Consider the following 18961-nt stretch of genomic DNA (forward strand, 5'->3'; position numbering starts at 1 on the left):
AGTGATGGTAGAGGTAGGTAAATATAATGATATCTTCTACAACTGTTTATACAATTATCACACCACTCACATAATATATATAACATAATTGCCAACTCTCCCGGATGTCCGGGAGACTCATGCATTTTGGGTGAGTCTCTCGGACTCCCGGGAGAGTATGGCAAAATCACGCATCTGTAGAATTAGGGCCAAAATCCAGTTTTCCCGGAGAATCGCGGCATTTGGCCCCGCCCCCCACTGTAAAATGACATGAATGCGTCATTACGTCACGAGGGACGGGTCCAAAATGACGCGATTTTGGAGCCCCGCCCCCCGCATGCCCACCTCCCCCATGGCAGCTCCCGGAAGGCAATGGAAAAATGTTGGTAAGTATGATATATAATTGTCCTTTGTGAGCTGTTGAGGGCAGAACCTATTTTGACCTTTGGGATTACATTCATATTTTGTATTGCATGTCATATGGAAATTATTATTTGCTTCAGAGAAACATATAAGCAATATATCACATTTATTATACTAAAAGAAAACAATTATTTTCGCCTCTTCAGACTTTTTATGAAAACAACAAAATCTTATATCTATAAATATGCAATTGTGTTGTAATTTAAAAACTTTTAAAAGTAGTATGTGCTATAATCCCCAGCAACCAATCATATTGAGTGCTGAATAGACTAAAACAAGATACAAGTGTTCTTTAACTAATGTTTCATTTAGGTGCAACATTTGAAGTGAATCAGAGCAACCTGAAATGAACTTTTATCTGATTAGTAAAAGACACTTACACCAAGGGTTAAATGCATCAAATCTTCTAAAAACGAAAAGGTGTTGTTGCCCATAGCAACCAATCAGATTCTAACTATCATTATTTGAAATGTACTAGATAAATGTTGCTTGAATCTAAATGGTTACTATGGGCAACAACTCCACTGTCAGGCCCGAATAGAGAGGAACACTAACCGGTATTAGCGCTACTGAGCAAATAGGTGCGAAGTCTAACGTAACGTAACCGCGGTCCTATTAGTCAGTTGCCAGTGTAGTGAAGGAAGGGCCAGACGGTCCGTGTCAAGCCAATCGGTATGCGTGGTACAAAGGGAGAATCCAGGAGAATCGTCAAACAAGCCAAGGTCACAGGAACACAGTGGGGCACACAGAAAGGAGGATGGTCAGCAAGCCAGGTCACAACAGGAAGGCAGAAACTGAAGAATGGTCGAGGAAGCCGGGTCACAACAAAGGAGCAAACACTTGGAAGCTAGAAGCAGAAACCTGTTACTCTGGCACCCTAATAGCGCCAGAGCCAGGTTTAAATAGAGACAGGTAGGCAGGGATTGGAGGAGGCAGAATCAGGCACACCGAGTGCCGATGAAAGCGTCCTGTTGCCTAGCAATGGGACGGACCTGTGCGCATGCGCCCGACAGGACTGGGGGGCGCGGCTCTCCTGTTGCCTGGCAACCGTCCGGGCTGAGCGGTGGAGACAGGCGTCCTTCCCCGCCGAGTGGAAGAACGGCGGGGACGGCGCCTGACATCCACCTTTTCGTTTTAGATGGTTTAATACATTTACCACAAAATGCCTTTTGATTGGTTCTTGTAATTCAGTGTAAATTTTGACCCTACATGCAGTGTTAGTAAATGAGCACCAATACCTGTTGTTATGGTTTACAGCACATTAGTGCTACTTGCACCAGTTTATAATATAAAACTATATATGTAATTTTTAAAATTGAAAATAGCTATGCCCATTGTTCATCACGTATGACTGTAAATATGCACATGTGTTTGGTAAAAGAAAAGTTATAAATGTATATAGAACTTACCCCACCCATGCTTCCTGAGACATCAAGAACCAAGGTGACCACTCTGTCTTTATACTGCAGCAGGACGAAATTAGGTGGAGGAATATTGGTGTCAGGTAGAGGAGCATTCTGTGATATGTCGGCAGATTTCATAATGACTTCCCATGTGCTCTGTTGATTGCATAATCTGTTTTGTTGGTTTGGAGCTTCTTTGTTATGGGTGTTCCCTTTGCAGAATGCATTTACCTTAAAAAATGATCATATTAGTTATTTCTTTTATATCACTCCAGTATACAATTGTGAGAGGATTATGAAACCAGGTCTTATAATCTTCTATCACATGCTTCCTCCAACCTTTCCCAAAGAAACAAGGTAATATCAGCGGGAGTGTGCACGTGTGAAACAGAAGTCTGTCTAGTGTTTGATAGTCATTCACTCACTCCTACGCCTCCCCCTCCTGAGGATCATTACCATATTTAAATTTTGTGGCATCCTATGCCACTTTTGCCACCTCCACTCCGTGCCACAACTTCTACCTCAAACTAACCGTATGCAGCAAGAAAATGTTATTACAAGTTATTAAAAAGTTTTTTTTTTACGCTCACAAAAGTACATAAGAAAAATGTTGCTTAATAAGTCTACTTCTCACTAAGGGGTAAATTTATCAAGCTGTGGGTTTGAAAAAGTGGAGATGCTGCCTATACCAACCAATCAGATTCTAGCTGTCATTTTGTGGAATGTATAAATAAATGATAACTAGAATCTGATTGTTTGCTATAGGCAACATCTTAACTTTTTCAAACCCACAGCTTGATAAATTTGCCACCCTATTTTTCTTTTTTTGAAAGGGAAAGGGTAAGTAAAGAAGAAGCAGGATGGATTGTTAAGCGGAACAGAAATAAATTCTGTTGCGCTTAACAGACATTATTATAAAAGTATTGCTTCCTTGTATAAAAGGAAGGTTTATCAGGATTACAGACAAAGCAAAGCACCTTAATTTTGATACTTACAGGTGTCAGTGCCTGGCCATACATAACAGATTCGTGCACGTTTGGGTCCAAATTTGGATAAAATTCACAGCCCTCCTCATAGAGGCCAGTATCAGAATCTACATCACAATCTGCTTTTTCACATTTTGATCCAATGCAAACATCAATCTTATTTAAACCACCCATGCTCAGAGGACACCTGAAACCAAAAGAGAAACAGAATGTTATGTAGTATAATTTGTATATTCTACTTTACAATATGATCCATGATACAGCAGAAACACTTTTGTACGGTGATGAGGTTTTTCTTTTAATTAATCGCCCTACTACGTGTTTACAGTTATTTCTATTAAATAGTTTTACAGTGTAATAGGTTGTAAAAAGCTGGGATATATAGAGGTTATGTCCACCTTGTTGGGGGGTGGGGTGCTTTAAAATATATATAGTTATAGTTTAAAATATAGTTTATACTTGAACTAAGAGAAGAGATGTTTTGTAGTGTGCCTAGGAATGCACTGTCTTGTATAAGGTGCCAAAATGTATCCCATTAACAGTAGGGGAAAAAAAGAAGCTGGGAATACCTTGTAATAAACCCTCTCCATCACTTATCTCATTTAAATAATCTTATCCTAAAAAAAATATCACATTTTGTATATTGGTGCAAGTATGCGCACTTGTGTGTCTGATAGCAAAAATATTAAAATAAGCCCTATTTTGTCTGCTGAGTATTTTAATTTTACTTTTGTACAGTGCTCCTCACCACACTCCAATGCACACTTCTAGATTGTGGAGGCGTCTCTAGAAAGTGGGGCGTACTTATGCACCTGGATGTGCTCTGACATAGTCCATGCTCTGATCCTAGCATGGACTATGCTTTGTAAATATTGCAGTTTTTTTCAGATTTTCCAGCCATTACCCAGCAGGTGGTGCTGCAGGACTTATTTGTGCCTCATAATACTTAAAACCTGGAAGAAACCTATACTTTGACTGGAAACCTGTCTATAGAAAGAACGCTGAGATCCAAACATAGGGCCTGATTCATTAAGGATCTTAACTTAAGAAACTTCTTATTTTAGTCTCCCAGACAAAACCATGTCACAATGCAAGGGGTGCAAATTAGTATTCTGTTTTGCACATAAGTTAAATACTGACTGTTTTTTCATGTAGCACACAAATACTTGATAGCTTATTTGTACACTGAAATTTGATATTTGTGTGCTACATGAAAAAACAGTCAGTATTTAACTTATGTGCAAAACAGAATACTAATTTGCACCCCTTGCATTGTGACATGGTTTTGTCCAGGAGACTAAAATAAGAAGTTTCTTAAGTTAAGATTCTTAATGACTCAGGCCCATATAGTGAATATAAAAACGCAGACTGCTATGACCATGTAAATGCACAAGCCTTAAGCCAACATTCTCTCAAACAGTCATATCTACACATAAATGGGCACCAATATCATGTTAAATGCAAAAAATATGGGGTTTATACATGGAGTAAAGAGACTTTATTGCCCTCTTAAATCCTAAAATAAAGATACATTTTTTAAATATATTTAGAGTACTAAATTGCATATCTAATATAAAATATATTATATTCATCCTAGAGTGGGACCTTATAACCTGATTTACTGGTGGGCCCTGCATACACATATATAACTAATGTATTATGTGTACCATGTATTGTATTCTATAGGATATTACACTGCAATAAGGATATGTTGTTTCTTATAGTACATATGTTGGAACATGAATACTGCAGTGATTATGACACAGCTGTCTGATTATATACTCCCCAACAGTCCAGATATTTTTAATGGGATAGTCCCAATTTTCCCACAGGCAAAAGGGCATTGCCTATTGAAATGTTATGTCAATCTTGAACATTGGTAAGGTTATTTTGTCCTGCTTTTTATTCTGTATTGTTAGATATGTAAGTCAATATCTAATTAATGATGGTATGTTAGACCATAGACTATACAATTATTTACATGCACAATAACAGCTTCATAAGCTGTGCTTCCTGGAAATAATATTGTCTGAAAAAAACTAACTTTGTTGAGAAAGAATGATTGTACAGGGTTACACTGAACAACAGATTCAAAATACAGTGCATCAGAATGGAGTCATATTAGTTTTCTATTATTTCCTAGCCACACATGATACAGAGAACATTGAATGTACGTTTCACACATCTTGAATTTACCTCGTTGCCTCTACTTTGCCTTGATTACTGAGGTAGAATGGAATATCATTGTTGTATTCATCAAAAACTCCCCATCTCAAGTGAGCCCATTCATGGACAAACACCCTTCCTGTGAATATAAAACAACACATACATTCATATACACAGTTCATCATCATCATCATCATCATTTATTTATATAGCACCACTAATTCCGCAGCGCTGTACAGAGAACTCATTCACATCAGTCCCTGCCCCATTGGAGCTTACAGTCTAAATTCCCTAATATAGACACACACTCACACAGACAGAGAGGGGGACAGACAGACAGAGACTAGGGTAAATTTTTGATAGCAGGCAGTTAATTTTAATAGCAGCCAATTAACCTACCAGTATGTTTTTGGAGTGTGGGAGGAAACCAGAGCACCTGGAGGAAACCCACGCAAACACAGGGAGAACATACAAACTCCACACAGATAAGGCCATGGTTGGGAATTGAACTCATGACCCCAGTGCTGTGAGGCAGAGGTGCTAACCACTAGGCCACCAGTTATTTCATGTCCCACGTATGCATTTTATGAGTGTTTCCATAAATTTAATTCTGAATGTATTCGGAATTTTGCCATTCACCGCACTTATGGCTCATGGTAATATTAGGTTATACAGAACAGCACACAATCTGTATACAATTCTTAGCATAGCTGTCACCAACATGTAGGCAGCATGTAACATTTACTGTGTATTACAGGTAAATAGTTTATTCTACATCCAGTCTTGCATGCTTTCATCCTTGCATGAAGCTAAACTGCTTTTGGGCAAGTATAAATATATTTATATGTGTTAATGAACGAATGAAAATTCTGTGTAATGGCAGGAGAACATTCTGTGACTGCATCAGACTGTAGGATGCATATCAAGGTATTGTCAAATGAGAATATCTACAATTGTGTCCCCTTTATCAGTCTGTATGGCATTGCTTTGTTTTATAATACAATACAGGAAAGAGTTTATAGCCGGCAATAGCATTGTTTTTACATAGGGGAAGCCTATTTATTAAATAAAGCATTTTTTAATGAATAAATGTTTTAAATATTTTTATATTTTGAAATACATTTTACCTATTCTAAAACATTCTTTTTTTTTTTTTACTAAGTGGAACTGAAAGCCCAAATCTGTGTATGCATGTTGAAAAACCTACTTACTGTTGTGATCAGGGTGCTCATGATAAAAAGACCCCTCAGTTACAGATAGAAATTTAAGAGACAGGAAAACACCTTTGGAATCCAAGAAAGGGTTATATTGCTATAACTGTTATGAGACTCAAAATAGAACAAAAGACAGATAATAAGAATATAGAAAGTCATATAACTTCAAACAGTGGCTAGAAAACTGCCAACGTATCCTGTCATTCAGCACAATATCAAGTGAATGACAGGCTATACCCTACAGGAAAAAGCAACACATTCGGGAGGTTTGCCTAAACATACTATTAATTTTTAACTATTGGACAAACCTTGATAGTTTTATTTTTTAAGATGTTATATTATGATGTTAAAATGCAGGTTTATTTAATAAAATGGTGAAATGTACAGAAATGTGCATATTCCATAGTTGTCAATCAGAAATTCACTATATTTTTTTAGCACAGTTTACAAAATAAAAGCTACTATCTGATTGGATGCTGTGGGTTACATCCATTTGTGCACATTGGATCGTGTTACTAAATAAGCCCATTAGTTTTACTTTTATTCTCAAAGGGACCCTATTACATAAACTGCAATTTAAGATAGTATCCTGCAATCAAAGTGTGCACTGCATGGGGCCTCCATGACCAGACATGTCCTTGTGTGACCAGATTAAATCTTGCTCAGGTTGCTAAGGATACAGACAACACTACGCTAAAGTAAATTAGAACACATTAATTTCTAGAGAGACGATAACTGCTATATGTTACTGCTAACGGTTACTGACATAAACTTCAAGAACAGATGATAAGTGGTCTTCGCTTATAGCAGCCGCCTTTCCCGTAGAGCTAGTTGTGCTCACAGGTACTTGGATGCCCCCAGGTCTTAACTCGTAGAAGTTTATATGCAGTACCGAAGTGCAGAGATAGGAGGCAGTAGCCGGAAACCGGGAATGAGGCCTGCAACAGTCCAAGGGTCAGGGGTCCGTAGCAAGCAGGTTGATCAGGGACAGGCCAAAGGTTAGGGCTGGAAGCAAACAAGAAGAAACTGAATAACTAAGCCAAAAGTCAGGGGCAATCAGATTTCAAGCAGGGTCAAACAACAAGCCAAGGGTCACAACAGATATCAGTCAGAATATAGACAAAATTTGAGTATCACAAGTTCGGGACAACAGCTGTTGCCCTGGTGACGGCTGGGACGAGGAGGACGGAAGTGACATCCTGGCTATCAGTGCAACTACAGCGGCGGCTCGTAACACTATATCCTCCCCCATTATAATTATATTTAGATGTAAACACTAGTATACATAATCTTTTAATAACATCCTATTCAATGGAATACATTCACTTCTCATACTTGTTTGCTGTTGCAAAGTAGGGTTACACAGCCCTGGACAGCGGCGTTACTGATCAAGGAACTGGTTATTTAATGTAGTATTTAGGTATACCAATAACAGTATTACTTCTTTAAATATCAGCTATTTTCATTTTAGACAGTAAATACGGTGCACCAAGTAGATCTATTTGGTTTGCATATACATTTTTGTATTTGAATTGTTAAAGAATCGACACCTGGGAGGTTACGGATTAAATACAATAAAATATAGATAGTAGTTGATAATCCAATTAGGTTAGCTGGAAATTGTCATCCAAAAGGATCAGATTGAATCTGTTTATATTATAAAAGTACAAATAAAGTGTAATGATCCTACAACACGCATGCACTGCAAATGTCTTTCTGCTCATCACAAATAGAGTGCGGGTGAAAAGGTCACTTGTATTTTATTTACATCCTGATTAAAACTAATACAGGCCAGGCAAATGCCTGCTATTCCATTTTGTTAATGTTTATTTATTGTTCTTTTCTTTTATGGGGGTGCTGGCAGAAGGATAGATATACAGATGAGTAGGATAAACAGATAAGTGGTTCTCCACTCTGTCTGCTGAAGACAGACAGTAGGTCGGAGAAAAGACAAAGGGAAAGTGGCTGTAAAGATAGCAACACAAGTTAAAAGGGATCTCAACCTTCAGAGAATTGTGTTGCCAAGGCAGTTTCAGTTATTATTGAGTTGAAGTCTGTGCATTGAATTTAATTATAGCACAGATCTGATCGTATCTAAGGGCAATGAAAATATACAGATCTGCCTAGACAATTTATGTAACTGAAGGTGGAGCTCCCATTTATGTTGTAGACCAGGCCTGTCCAACCTGCGGCCCTCCAGATGTTGTGAAACTACAAGCCCCAGCATGCTTTGCCAGTAAACAACCTGTTGATAGCTGGAAGGGCATGCTGGAACTTGTAGTTTCACAACATCTGGAGGGTCGCAGGTTGGACAGACCTGTTGTAGACATTCAGATTGATCGCCATGTGAAGACAGTGTGTCCAACTTTGCCACATGTGTATGATTATGGTGGCTCCATAACAGACAATTTTGAGCCAGTTTGGTCTAAGTCATCCAAATTGGCCAACACAATCACTAGCTCTGTGGCCAACTTATTTGTATAGCTGCAGAATTACATTATGCAGTGTCCAGTATGAGTTGAGAGTATATTTGTTTGTCAGTTATTGAGTTTCAGATGTTGCTTTATGTGCCGGGTGATTAAATACAGTTAAACACAAACATGTACCTTTAAATGTCAAGAATGTTTAGTTACATTGTTGAAATATGCATATATATAAATTACTTTACCTCTGGGTCCAAATATCCGCAGTACTTTATCATTTAATATGAAATTTGGTGTGAGATGTATATATTTTCCTTGTTCCCCACAGCCGCCATATTGCAAAGTGTATGGGAAATCTCTGTCAATTAAAGGATCAGCTATGATAACATCAGCCTAAGGAAAAAAAATAAGAAGTATAAGCAAACCAGCATGTTATTTTTCCTAGACTGCAAATTCCAGTGTACATTTCAGCAGGAGCCTGAAGGGGCCTAAGTGTTTTGACAGCTAGCAAAGTAATTTTTACATGTTATCCATTACATATATTACATTTAAACTACTTATGGTATTTTTTTTATCCATGAATACAATACTTCTAAATAATTTATGAAATGTCAAGCCATTATTAAAAACACATATTGAACAACAAATCATTGTAAATAAAAACATAGATTATTATGGACAGAGAACTTGTATTCTGGACATAGAATTAGTACATATTTGCCACCATTTTATACCTTTCCTCTGGGAGACACCGAAGGGGAGTTCCAAGGAACAAGTGCGCCAACTTTGCAAGACTACAAGAATTGGGTGGGATCTGGGAGTTTGGCCTACTCTTCCGGGAGTCCAGGAGAACTGCTTGAAATTAGGGAGTCTCCCTGACATTTCGGGAGAGTAGGCAAGAATGACTTAGTATAACTGTGAATCTTACACCGATCAGCCATAACATTAAAATTACTGACAAGTGAATAACATTGATTAGGCAGCAAGTGAACAGTCAGGAAAAATGGGCAAGAGTAAGGATCTGAGAGACTTTGAAAAGGGACAAATTGTGATGGCATCTCCAAATAAGCAGGGGGTATATTTACTAAAACTGCGGGTTTGAAAAAGTGGAGATGTTGCCTACAGCAACCAATCAGATTCTAGCTATCATTTATTTACATTCTACAAAATGACAGCTAGAATTTGATTGGCTACTAACAAAACAAAATCAAAGCAACATCTCCACTTTTTCAAACCCACAGTTTAGTGTTTAGTAAATATACCCCCAGGTCTTGTGGGGTGTTCCTGATATGCAGTGGTTAGTACCTACCAAAAGAGGTCCAAGGGAGGACAACCGACAGTAGCTTTGGCGCCCAAGGCTCAATGATGGGCATGGGGAGTGAAGTCTAGCCCGACTGGTCCAATTCCACAGAAGAGCTACTGTAGCACTAATACCTGAAAAAGTTAATGCTGGCTATGATAGAAAGGTGTCGGAACACACAGAGCGTCGCAGCTTGCTGCGCATGGGGCTGCGTAGCTGCGGACTGGTCAAAGTGCTCATGCTGACCCATGCCCACCACTGAAAGTGCCTACAATCGGTGAGTGCCAGAACTGGATCATGGAGCAATGGAGAAGGTGGCCAGGTCTGATGGATCATGTTTTCTTTTACATCATGTGGCCTGCCGAGTGCATGTGCATCATATACCTGGGGAAGAGATGGCACCAGGATACATTATGGGGAGAAGGCAAGCCGGCGGAGGCAGAGTAATGTTCTGGCACTGTTCTGCTGGGAAACCTTGGGTCCTGCCATTCATGTGGTTGTTACTTTGACACTGACCACCTACCTAAACATTATTGCAGACCAAGTACATCTGTTCATTACAATGGTATTCCTTGATGGCAAGGGCTTCAGTCAGCAGGATAATGCACCCTGCCTGACACACTGCAAAAATTGTTCAGGAATGGTTTGAGGAACATCTCAAAGAGTTCAAGAGGATGACTTGGCCTTCAAATTCCCCAGATCTCAACATCAATCATGCATCTGTGGGATTTGCTGAAAAAACAAGTCCGAGCCATGGAGGCCCCACCTCTCAATTTACAGGATTTAAAGGATCTGCTGCTAACATCTTGATGCCAGATACCACAGAACACCTCAAGGTCTTGTGGAGTCCATACCTTGATGGGTCAGAGCTGTTTTGGTGGCACAAGGGGGACCTAGACAATATTAGGCTGGTGGTTTTAATGTTGTGACTGACTGGTGTGTGTCTTCATAAACAGGCGGCCAAAGTAGAGGTGGGCCATGTATACAACAATGCATTTGCCTTGCAGTGCACTTGAATGTTGCATTGCTATAACAGTCTCACCTGTCCACAAAAAATTAGTTACACAAATAGGAGCAAAAGTGATGTAGGTAATAAGCAATGGACATCCATGTATATGAAGTGCAGTTTCATATTCATGTGAGGAGCTATCGCAGATAGGGCTGTGTTGACCATAAGAAAAGAGAGAGGCATGGCAGATATTACATAATCTGCCTTTTTGCTCTGCTTCTGTAGGCTACATGTAGGAGAACAGTTGGTTTTCAGGTGCGCACTAAGTGGGTTTTAGTTGCCAAGGAGCCGCCTCAAACTTGTACACAAAGGGGTACTGCAAGTGAAGAGTGAAGAGAGAGGTGCTATATGCTATATGAAAGAAATTTCCCTGGGCACTGCATTTTCCTGTGTGTAGAAAGGGAGAGATTATCAAGTCTCTCCTATGTGATCAGGAGATGTCCAGCATACAGCTAATACCACTTTCATACTGCCGCCCCGGCAATATCCCGGTTGTTAACCCGGGATATTGCCGGGGCACAGGGCAGTATAGATAAGAAGATTCCCGGGTCGGGCGGGTTCATACTGCACCTGCCCGACCCGGGTTTTAAAAAAAAAAAAAAGTGTAAAAAAAGATTTTAATTAAAAAAAAATATATAACAAATGTTTACTTTACTTATTTTCAGCCAGCGGTGTCTCCGGTGCGTTGCCGGCTGTCAGGGGGACCTCTGGGTTCTACAATGACGTCATTGTAGAACCCAGAGGTCCCCCTGACAGCCGGCAACGCACCGGAGACACCGCTGGCTGAAAATAAGTTAAGTAAACATTTGTTATGTATTTTTTATTAATTAAAATCTTTTTTTTTTACTTCCCCATTTTTTTTTTTTACAGTATGAATGGTGAGACCCGGGAATTACACGGGTTGCACCATTCATAATGCAGGCGAGCGGGGTCCAACCCAGGAATTACCCCTCGCAAAATCCCAGGTCTAAGTCCCGGGATTTTAGACCCGGGATTTTGTGGTTGGACTATTCATACTGCACCAAGACCCGGGTTTTTCAGCGTGCCTCTGCAAAAACCTAGGTTTTTGGTGCAGTATGAATGGGGTATAAGAAAGGAGGGGATATGTAGCTGTTTGTCCAAAGGAGAAAGAGGGTGAGTAGTATTAGTCTGTCTCCCATTCTTGTCCAGGCTGTGAGGTTGTCTCCCAGTTCTGTCACAGTGGCAATCCACCATCAAGAACGGTATATCAATTATGTAAAAATTTTATTTAGTACCTATTATTTACTGTCCATTTGGACCAAATGGATTCTTACCAAGAAACTGATTACTTTAATTTTATGGACTTAGTTTGTGAATCTCTTCTTTCAGTGTTACTTGTGCTGTGCTATATAATTAAGTATATATAACTTACCTTGTCATATGATTCTTTTTTTGGCCTACCGAATGTGCTGTTACTTGACCAGGTGTTGGGAATTAGAATTTTTGCACTTCTAATAAAAAGTCTGTTTTCTGTAGCTTGCAACATGTAGACAGAAGCATCAATCACCATTTTCTGTAAATACATTTAGAAAACAAAATAGTATTGTTATAGCTGATTCTATACCCTGTTATTGAAAATATTACAGGATAAATGATGTAACACAAATGGAAGGAATTTAATCAGTGAGTATATATGGACTGACAGATCAGTCAGATATAATAAAATATTGTAGCCTCTGACCACAGACACATACACTAATTAGCACTTATAAAATATAAACAATAATATATTAAGAAGTAATACCCTCAACATGTAAACAAATATGTATTTAACAGATAAACACATACATATTTAAAACACATATGCATACCTGTATGCATACTCATAACACCATTTCAAACAAAATTCACCATTTAAATATATAAACAATTATATACTTATATACTTACATTTAAAAATTATGTTATTTTTTAACATTCCTATGGCAACATATATAAGATGTCTATTCATATGATATATGTTATAATGACAATAATGTACTTACTTTTATGTTTCCAATTAACTTTGCATTTTCAGGAATCTTTGGGCTTATTGAAATAACAATGTCTTCATATCCATTATCTTTCAGCTTCACCAAGGAGTCTCTAGCTGAATGTGTAACTTGAAATATAGAAATGAGAACAAATATCCCAACAATCTTCATTGTAGTCTCTCCAGGTCCGTCAGCTTTTGTGGCTGTTCTTCTTTATACAAGTTTCTGTACAGTCAACCCCTGTTGAAGTGCACATACAATGTTATCTTTAGTAGTTTTCTTTGCCCTTAGCCTGTGATTGGTCAACAGTTTCACAATTGCTTTATGTACAAATTTCTCCACACACATTGCATGTGGTTGCACAACCAAACAATAACTATGAATCAGTTATTGTTGATATTAAAACTATTTAAGTAAACTGTTACCTGATGTTTAAAATAAAAGAAAGACAGATATATATAGTTATAGACAGGGGTTTAGCATATAAATAGACCTCTTACTGCTTGAGAGAGTCTGATAAGTGTAAATATAATTTCTAAACCATAAGAAAGCAAAAACATGAATAATAAAGTTTGCAAATGATCTTATTTGCAATTGGCAAATACAATTTTTAAAATTGGAAACTTTCCGAGTGGACATTGTCTGTAGGTGTTGTTCTTTGGTTGTTTTAAATATTTTAAGTAGTTTCCTGTCTTGAATTGTGAGAGTCTAAATTGATTTCATAAATGTTGCAGAAATTGTTAACCATGCTTTTACAATACATCTTTTAACATGATTGCTTCATTATACAGTTAAAGATATTGTGCCATGATAAATTGACAAAATAACTACATGTTATAATTTCATGTTGCTTACTCACTGTGTTAAGGCAATACATATTGAGAAATAGCTATAGGCATAATAGATCTGGGGGTAAATGTACGAATCTCCGGATTCTTCATCTCTGGCGTGTTCAGCCTCTTCAGCGCTTAAATTTAAAGCGGCGCTGCATTGTAAAGGGAAGTTTCCCTTTACAATGCAGCGCCGCTTTAAATTTAAGTGCTGAAGAGGCTGAACACGCCGGAGATGAAGAATCCGGAGATTCATACATTTACCCCCTGGAGGATATGTCTTGATGTAAATTCAGATATTTAACACCCCTTTTAACACTCCCCCCCCCCAAAAAAAAAGAAATCGCTGGTGAAATTTTTTTGTTTTTAAATCACTTTGAAAAAAATTGGTTACAAGACTTTATGGTGCCAGGGGCCTCGAGGCAGGTCGGGCCCCAGTAATTTGTACCTGCCCCACCCCCCTCTCGGCACCCCTGGATACATTTGAAAAACAAGTAGCTCAGAGATGGCCAGAGTTTAAATCGTGCGCTTGAATTTGGCACGCCCTTACTGTACATTGACTACGGTCAAATGCCCCTTCCCCGCCTCAATCCCTCCCTGAAATCGCGGGCGGATCTAGAAGACGATGTACTTTTTGTTTCACATTACTGAAAACACACTTGTTTAAAAAATAAAAAACAACTGTTTGCTAGGAACATTTGTAAAATGAAATATGTGTCTAAAACATAAACATGGTACGAAAGGTAAGGCAATTTAAAACATTTTAAATAAACAAACTGCACAAAAAAACATGTAAAAACAAACATTTTAATGGCATTTTCTAACTTGGGTAGATTAAACGAATGTTAGAAATTAATGCTATATTACAGAAATAAAACGTGCACATTTACACGCAAAACGGGGAACAGCACCATATGAAAACATTTGTTACATTCATTTTTCAGAAAATCAGGAGAAAAATAGACAAGTATATACATCGATCAGCCACAACATTAAAACCACTGGCAAGTGAAATAAATAACACTGATTATATTATAACAATGGAACATGTCAAGGGGTGGGATATATTAGGCAGCAAGTGAATAGTCAGGTCATGAAGGTGATGTGTTGGAAGCAGTTAAAATGGGCAAGGATCTGAGCGACTTTGACAAGGGCCAAATTGTGATGCTAGACAACTGGGTCACAGCATCTCCAAAACTGCAGGTCTTGTGGGGTGTTCCAGGTATGCAGTGATTAGTACCTACCAAAACGAAGGACAACCGGTGAAATGGCGACAGGATCATGGGTGCCTACGGCTCATTGATGTGAGTGGGGAGCGAAGGCTAGCCCTTCTGGTCCAATCCCACAAAATAGCTACTGTAGCACAAATTGCTGGAACAGATAATGCTAGAAAGGTGTCAGAACACACAGTGCATCGCAGCGTGCTGCATATTGGGCTGCATAGCTGCAGACTGGTCAGAGTGACCCCTGCCCACCCCCGAAAGCACCTAAAATGGGCACATGAGCACCAGAAATGAACCATGGAGCAATGGAAAGGTGGCCTGGTCTCATGAATCGCATTTTTTTTTACATCATGTGGACAGCTGGGTACATGTGCATCATTTAACTTGGGAACAGATGGCACCAGGATGCACTATGGGTAGAAGGCAAGTCTGCGGAGGAAGTGTGATTTTCTGGGCAACGTTCTGCTGGGAAACCTTGGGTCCTGCCATTTTTGTGGATGTTACTTTGACAAGTAGCACCTACCTAAACATTGTTGCAAACCAATTACACCCCTTCATGGCAACAGTATTCCCTCATGGCAGGAGCCTTTTTCAACATGATAATGCACCCTGCCACACTCCAAAAATTGTTCAGGAATGGTTCGTGGAACATGACAAATGGTTCAAAGTGTTGACTTGGCCTCCAAATTCCCCAGATCTCAATTTGATCGAGCAGATGTGGAATGTGCTGGAAAAACAAGTCCAAGCCATGGAGGCCCCACCTCGCAAATTACAGGATCTGCTGCTATTATCTTGGTGCCAGATACCACAGGACACCTTCAGAGGCCTTGTGGAGTCCATGCCTCTACGGGTCAGAGCTGTTTTGGCAGCACAAGGTAACCTACACAATAATAGGCAGGTGGTTTTAATGCTGCGGCTGATCGGTGTGTGTGTGTATATATATATATATATATATATATATATATATACCCAAAGCCTGAATTTTTATTGAAATGTACTATGCATCAAACTATCATACTGTCATACTTTTTATATAATAATATAACAACTAAAGATGCCACAAGGGTAAGTGTGCAGGTTTCATATGGGTGGTGGACCTGTCACCATTACATTTCAGCATATGTTTATGTCACCTGTATGTGAATATATTATAATTTCAATGTATATATGTAAAGCTTGTAGACAGACATTATGGAGTACATACTACAAATCCTGCCTTGGAAAGGTGAGTTCAACCCAGGGCTATTCCAGCTAGAAAAGTACTGGCGTTCATTGGGCTCAATTGGTCCCATGCTTAAACACTGAAGTGAAGGTGGAAGAATCATCCCGTTACATGGAACCTTCTTGGAATGTAATTGTTCCTCTGTGATGAGATGAGTGTTCCTTTTTCACTTCTCCTATGTTAGCACTAGAGCGAATGAGCTCTTTAACACCAGCCTTACATTGCTAAAAATGAGCCAGAGTAAGTATTTTTTTTTATTGTAAACAGCCTGTTCAGTATTTCAATCACCACTGTACCTGCCCATGTGCAAGATAATTATTTGTGTAATTATATTAATATTATTATTACAATTATTACAGTTAGCTATAATTAACTACCAGGCTTAAGTTGTGCTGAAACACACAGGGACACACTTTCAGCACTTCTTCTAGCCAAGTAATATATGAAGAATATTTTTAATGTCCTCTCAGCATATGGCATAAACTTTGCAGTGGCACTTCTTGTTTATCTGAGTTCCACTTATGTTTTTTATCCACAAATAAATCACTGTTTATAAGAGAAAACTATTGAAAAGAACTGCAGAAAATAATTATAAACTCCATGGGGATGATAATGATAATGCAGAATTTTTAAAAATATATATATGCCATCTATATAATATATGGAGGTAGCTGCTATGTGCTACTAAAGACTGTGGCAAAAAGTCTGTAGGAGTTAAAACTGTAATTATAGTCATTAAACAATGTACACATTAAAAGTAAAATAGTTTTAAGGAGATCAGATAACGAATAATATTAATAGCACAGTGATCTTGCACTATGGTGAAACACTTCATTCTTTAAGACGCTTACCTCAACAAGGCTCCTTCTGAAGCTGCAGTATAGAGCACAGACTAGCTCTCAGTCCTTAACAGGGTTATATATCTGCCTACAAGTTACAACTAGCAGCCTGCATTCCTGAAGTACACTCCCCCTTTCTGTATCTTCATCCTGTCAGTGGGGTGAGGGCAACTCCCCTGTAAAAATAGCATCTAGTTAAAAGTTTATCTCATGTTGGAGTGAATTAATGATCAGTTAGACCCTGTTACAGCCCCGTTTCCAGATAGAAGCAAAAAATAAAAAAAAATCCTAAAATTATTTTTGTTTTATTGAATGAATCTATTATAGGGCAACAAAATATTGGTGTGTAAAAATGTGACAAAAAATATTGTTGCCCCCCCTTATGAAAAAAAAAAGTTTTGTCATTTGAGAGTAGTAGTTTGCAGAAATGAGCCAAAAATTCACATTTCACACAACTATTTTCTCAGTTTTGGATTTTATGTGACATGAAGCCACTTCAAGGATTTTGTTTATAAAGTGTGTATTAGTATTAACCTTTATTTAAATAACACCAACATATCATACTGCATTTTGCAGTGAACTTAATCATTCACATCTCTCCCTGCCCAGTGGAGCTTAAAGTCTGAATTATTCAACACACAAATTCTAATTTAAACTACCAGTATGTATTCGGAATGTGGGAGGAAACCCACTCAAACATGCAGAGGAAATGCAAACTCCACACAGACCATTTCAGAATATAACCCATGTCCCTAGTGCTGCAGTGCAAAGCTAACCATTGTGCCACAAAGGTTATAGTCAATATATACCCATATATATATATATATATATATATATATATATATATATATATATAAATCCTCCTATGACTTAATTTATTTTACAGAACATTTCTACAAAAATATAATACCATGCAAATCCTAGTTATAAGAAATATATATTTTCCCTTACAGATTATATTTACCAGCATATGAAAGTGTCATATACAATTGTGAGCTATAATTTTTTTTTTGCTTTTATGGTGGAAACGTTGCAAATAAATCACAACTTCAGTAAGTTGGGGCTTTTGTTGTCAAATAAAACTAGAGTACTGTTATTGATGACAGATGCTTCATTTAAAGATTAAACCAATATAGGTGTAACATACCCTCCAATTGTACTGTTTTGACCAGTACAGTACAGTTTTCATTGCCAAGACCTCATGTGCCATCTTGTACTGTTTTACAGGAGCTTCACCGGACCACACTCACACCCAGCCATCCCTACACAACTTACTTTGCTAATACACACCCTTTGTAAGTATTGGCTGGTTGCACGATTGATGGGTTCTGTCTCCTTTATTTTGACTCACGTCAGAGGCAATCTTAGGATACTTGCGCTCTGCACAGTCCTGACGTGATTGCTGGAGCTCTGCAACTGCCTCACACGTGCAGCCCAAGCATCCTGCCGAGTGCAACGGCAGGAAAACAGAGGTAAGGCAGAGAAATATCTTTGTTGGAAGGAGACTGTGGGAGTAATAATTAGGGTGCAGACGGAATGTCGTCAATGAACACATCGACACAGTTAAAAGATCGAAATTCAGAATGTAGACAGTTCCAGTAGCCCGACAGGGTCAAAATGTCAACATTGTGAATGTTGGCAGATTTTAAAGTCAACAGTTACAATGTCGACATAAAGCATTAGATAGTAAAAAAAACAACAAAAAGCAAAGGAAATAAATGTTACATTTTTGTTTTGCTGTTATCAGCACTAAGCTTTGTGATCAAACTTCCCCCCCCCCCCCCCCCAGGTGTACCCAGCCATGTGCTGAAAGCACTAGGGCTCTTCTCACACCCTGGGCTGTAGGTGTAGGGTAGTAAGAAAGAATTTAAAGGAAAAAAAGAAATTGTCCATAGTGCACTACAGGTACCAGCTGGGCCAGGCTGCCATTTAGTTTCTGGGCATGCTGGC

The 18961-nt window shown here is 38.5% G+C and overlaps 1 protein-coding gene across 1 annotated transcript in view; it reads right to left on the reverse strand.

Moving 5' to 3' along the window:
* Window positions 1-17122, reverse strand: part of LOC142099210 (calcium-activated chloride channel regulator 1-like) — a 33739-nt gene extending 16617 nt beyond the window's left edge. Inside the window, exons 1-7 of the mRNA XM_075182431.1 lie at window positions 17024-17122; window positions 12910-13137; window positions 12297-12437; window positions 8840-8987; window positions 4988-5096; window positions 2801-2978; window positions 1812-2036 (exon numbers count right to left, since the gene is read on the reverse strand). Coding sequence (XP_075038532.1) covers window positions 1812-2036; window positions 2801-2978; window positions 4988-5096; window positions 8840-8987; window positions 12297-12437; window positions 12910-13068 — 960 coding nt within the window. The 5' untranslated portion in view covers window positions 13069-13137; window positions 17024-17122. The remainder of the gene's footprint in view (window positions 1-1811; window positions 2037-2800; window positions 2979-4987; window positions 5097-8839; window positions 8988-12296; window positions 12438-12909; window positions 13138-17023) is intronic.
* Between the last annotated feature and the right edge of the window lie 1839 nt (window positions 17123-18961).

Source organism: Mixophyes fleayi, chromosome 8 (assembly GCF_038048845.1).
Source record: "Mixophyes fleayi isolate aMixFle1 chromosome 8, aMixFle1.hap1, whole genome shotgun sequence".
NCBI lineage: Eukaryota > Metazoa > Chordata > Amphibia > Anura > Limnodynastidae > Mixophyes > Mixophyes fleayi.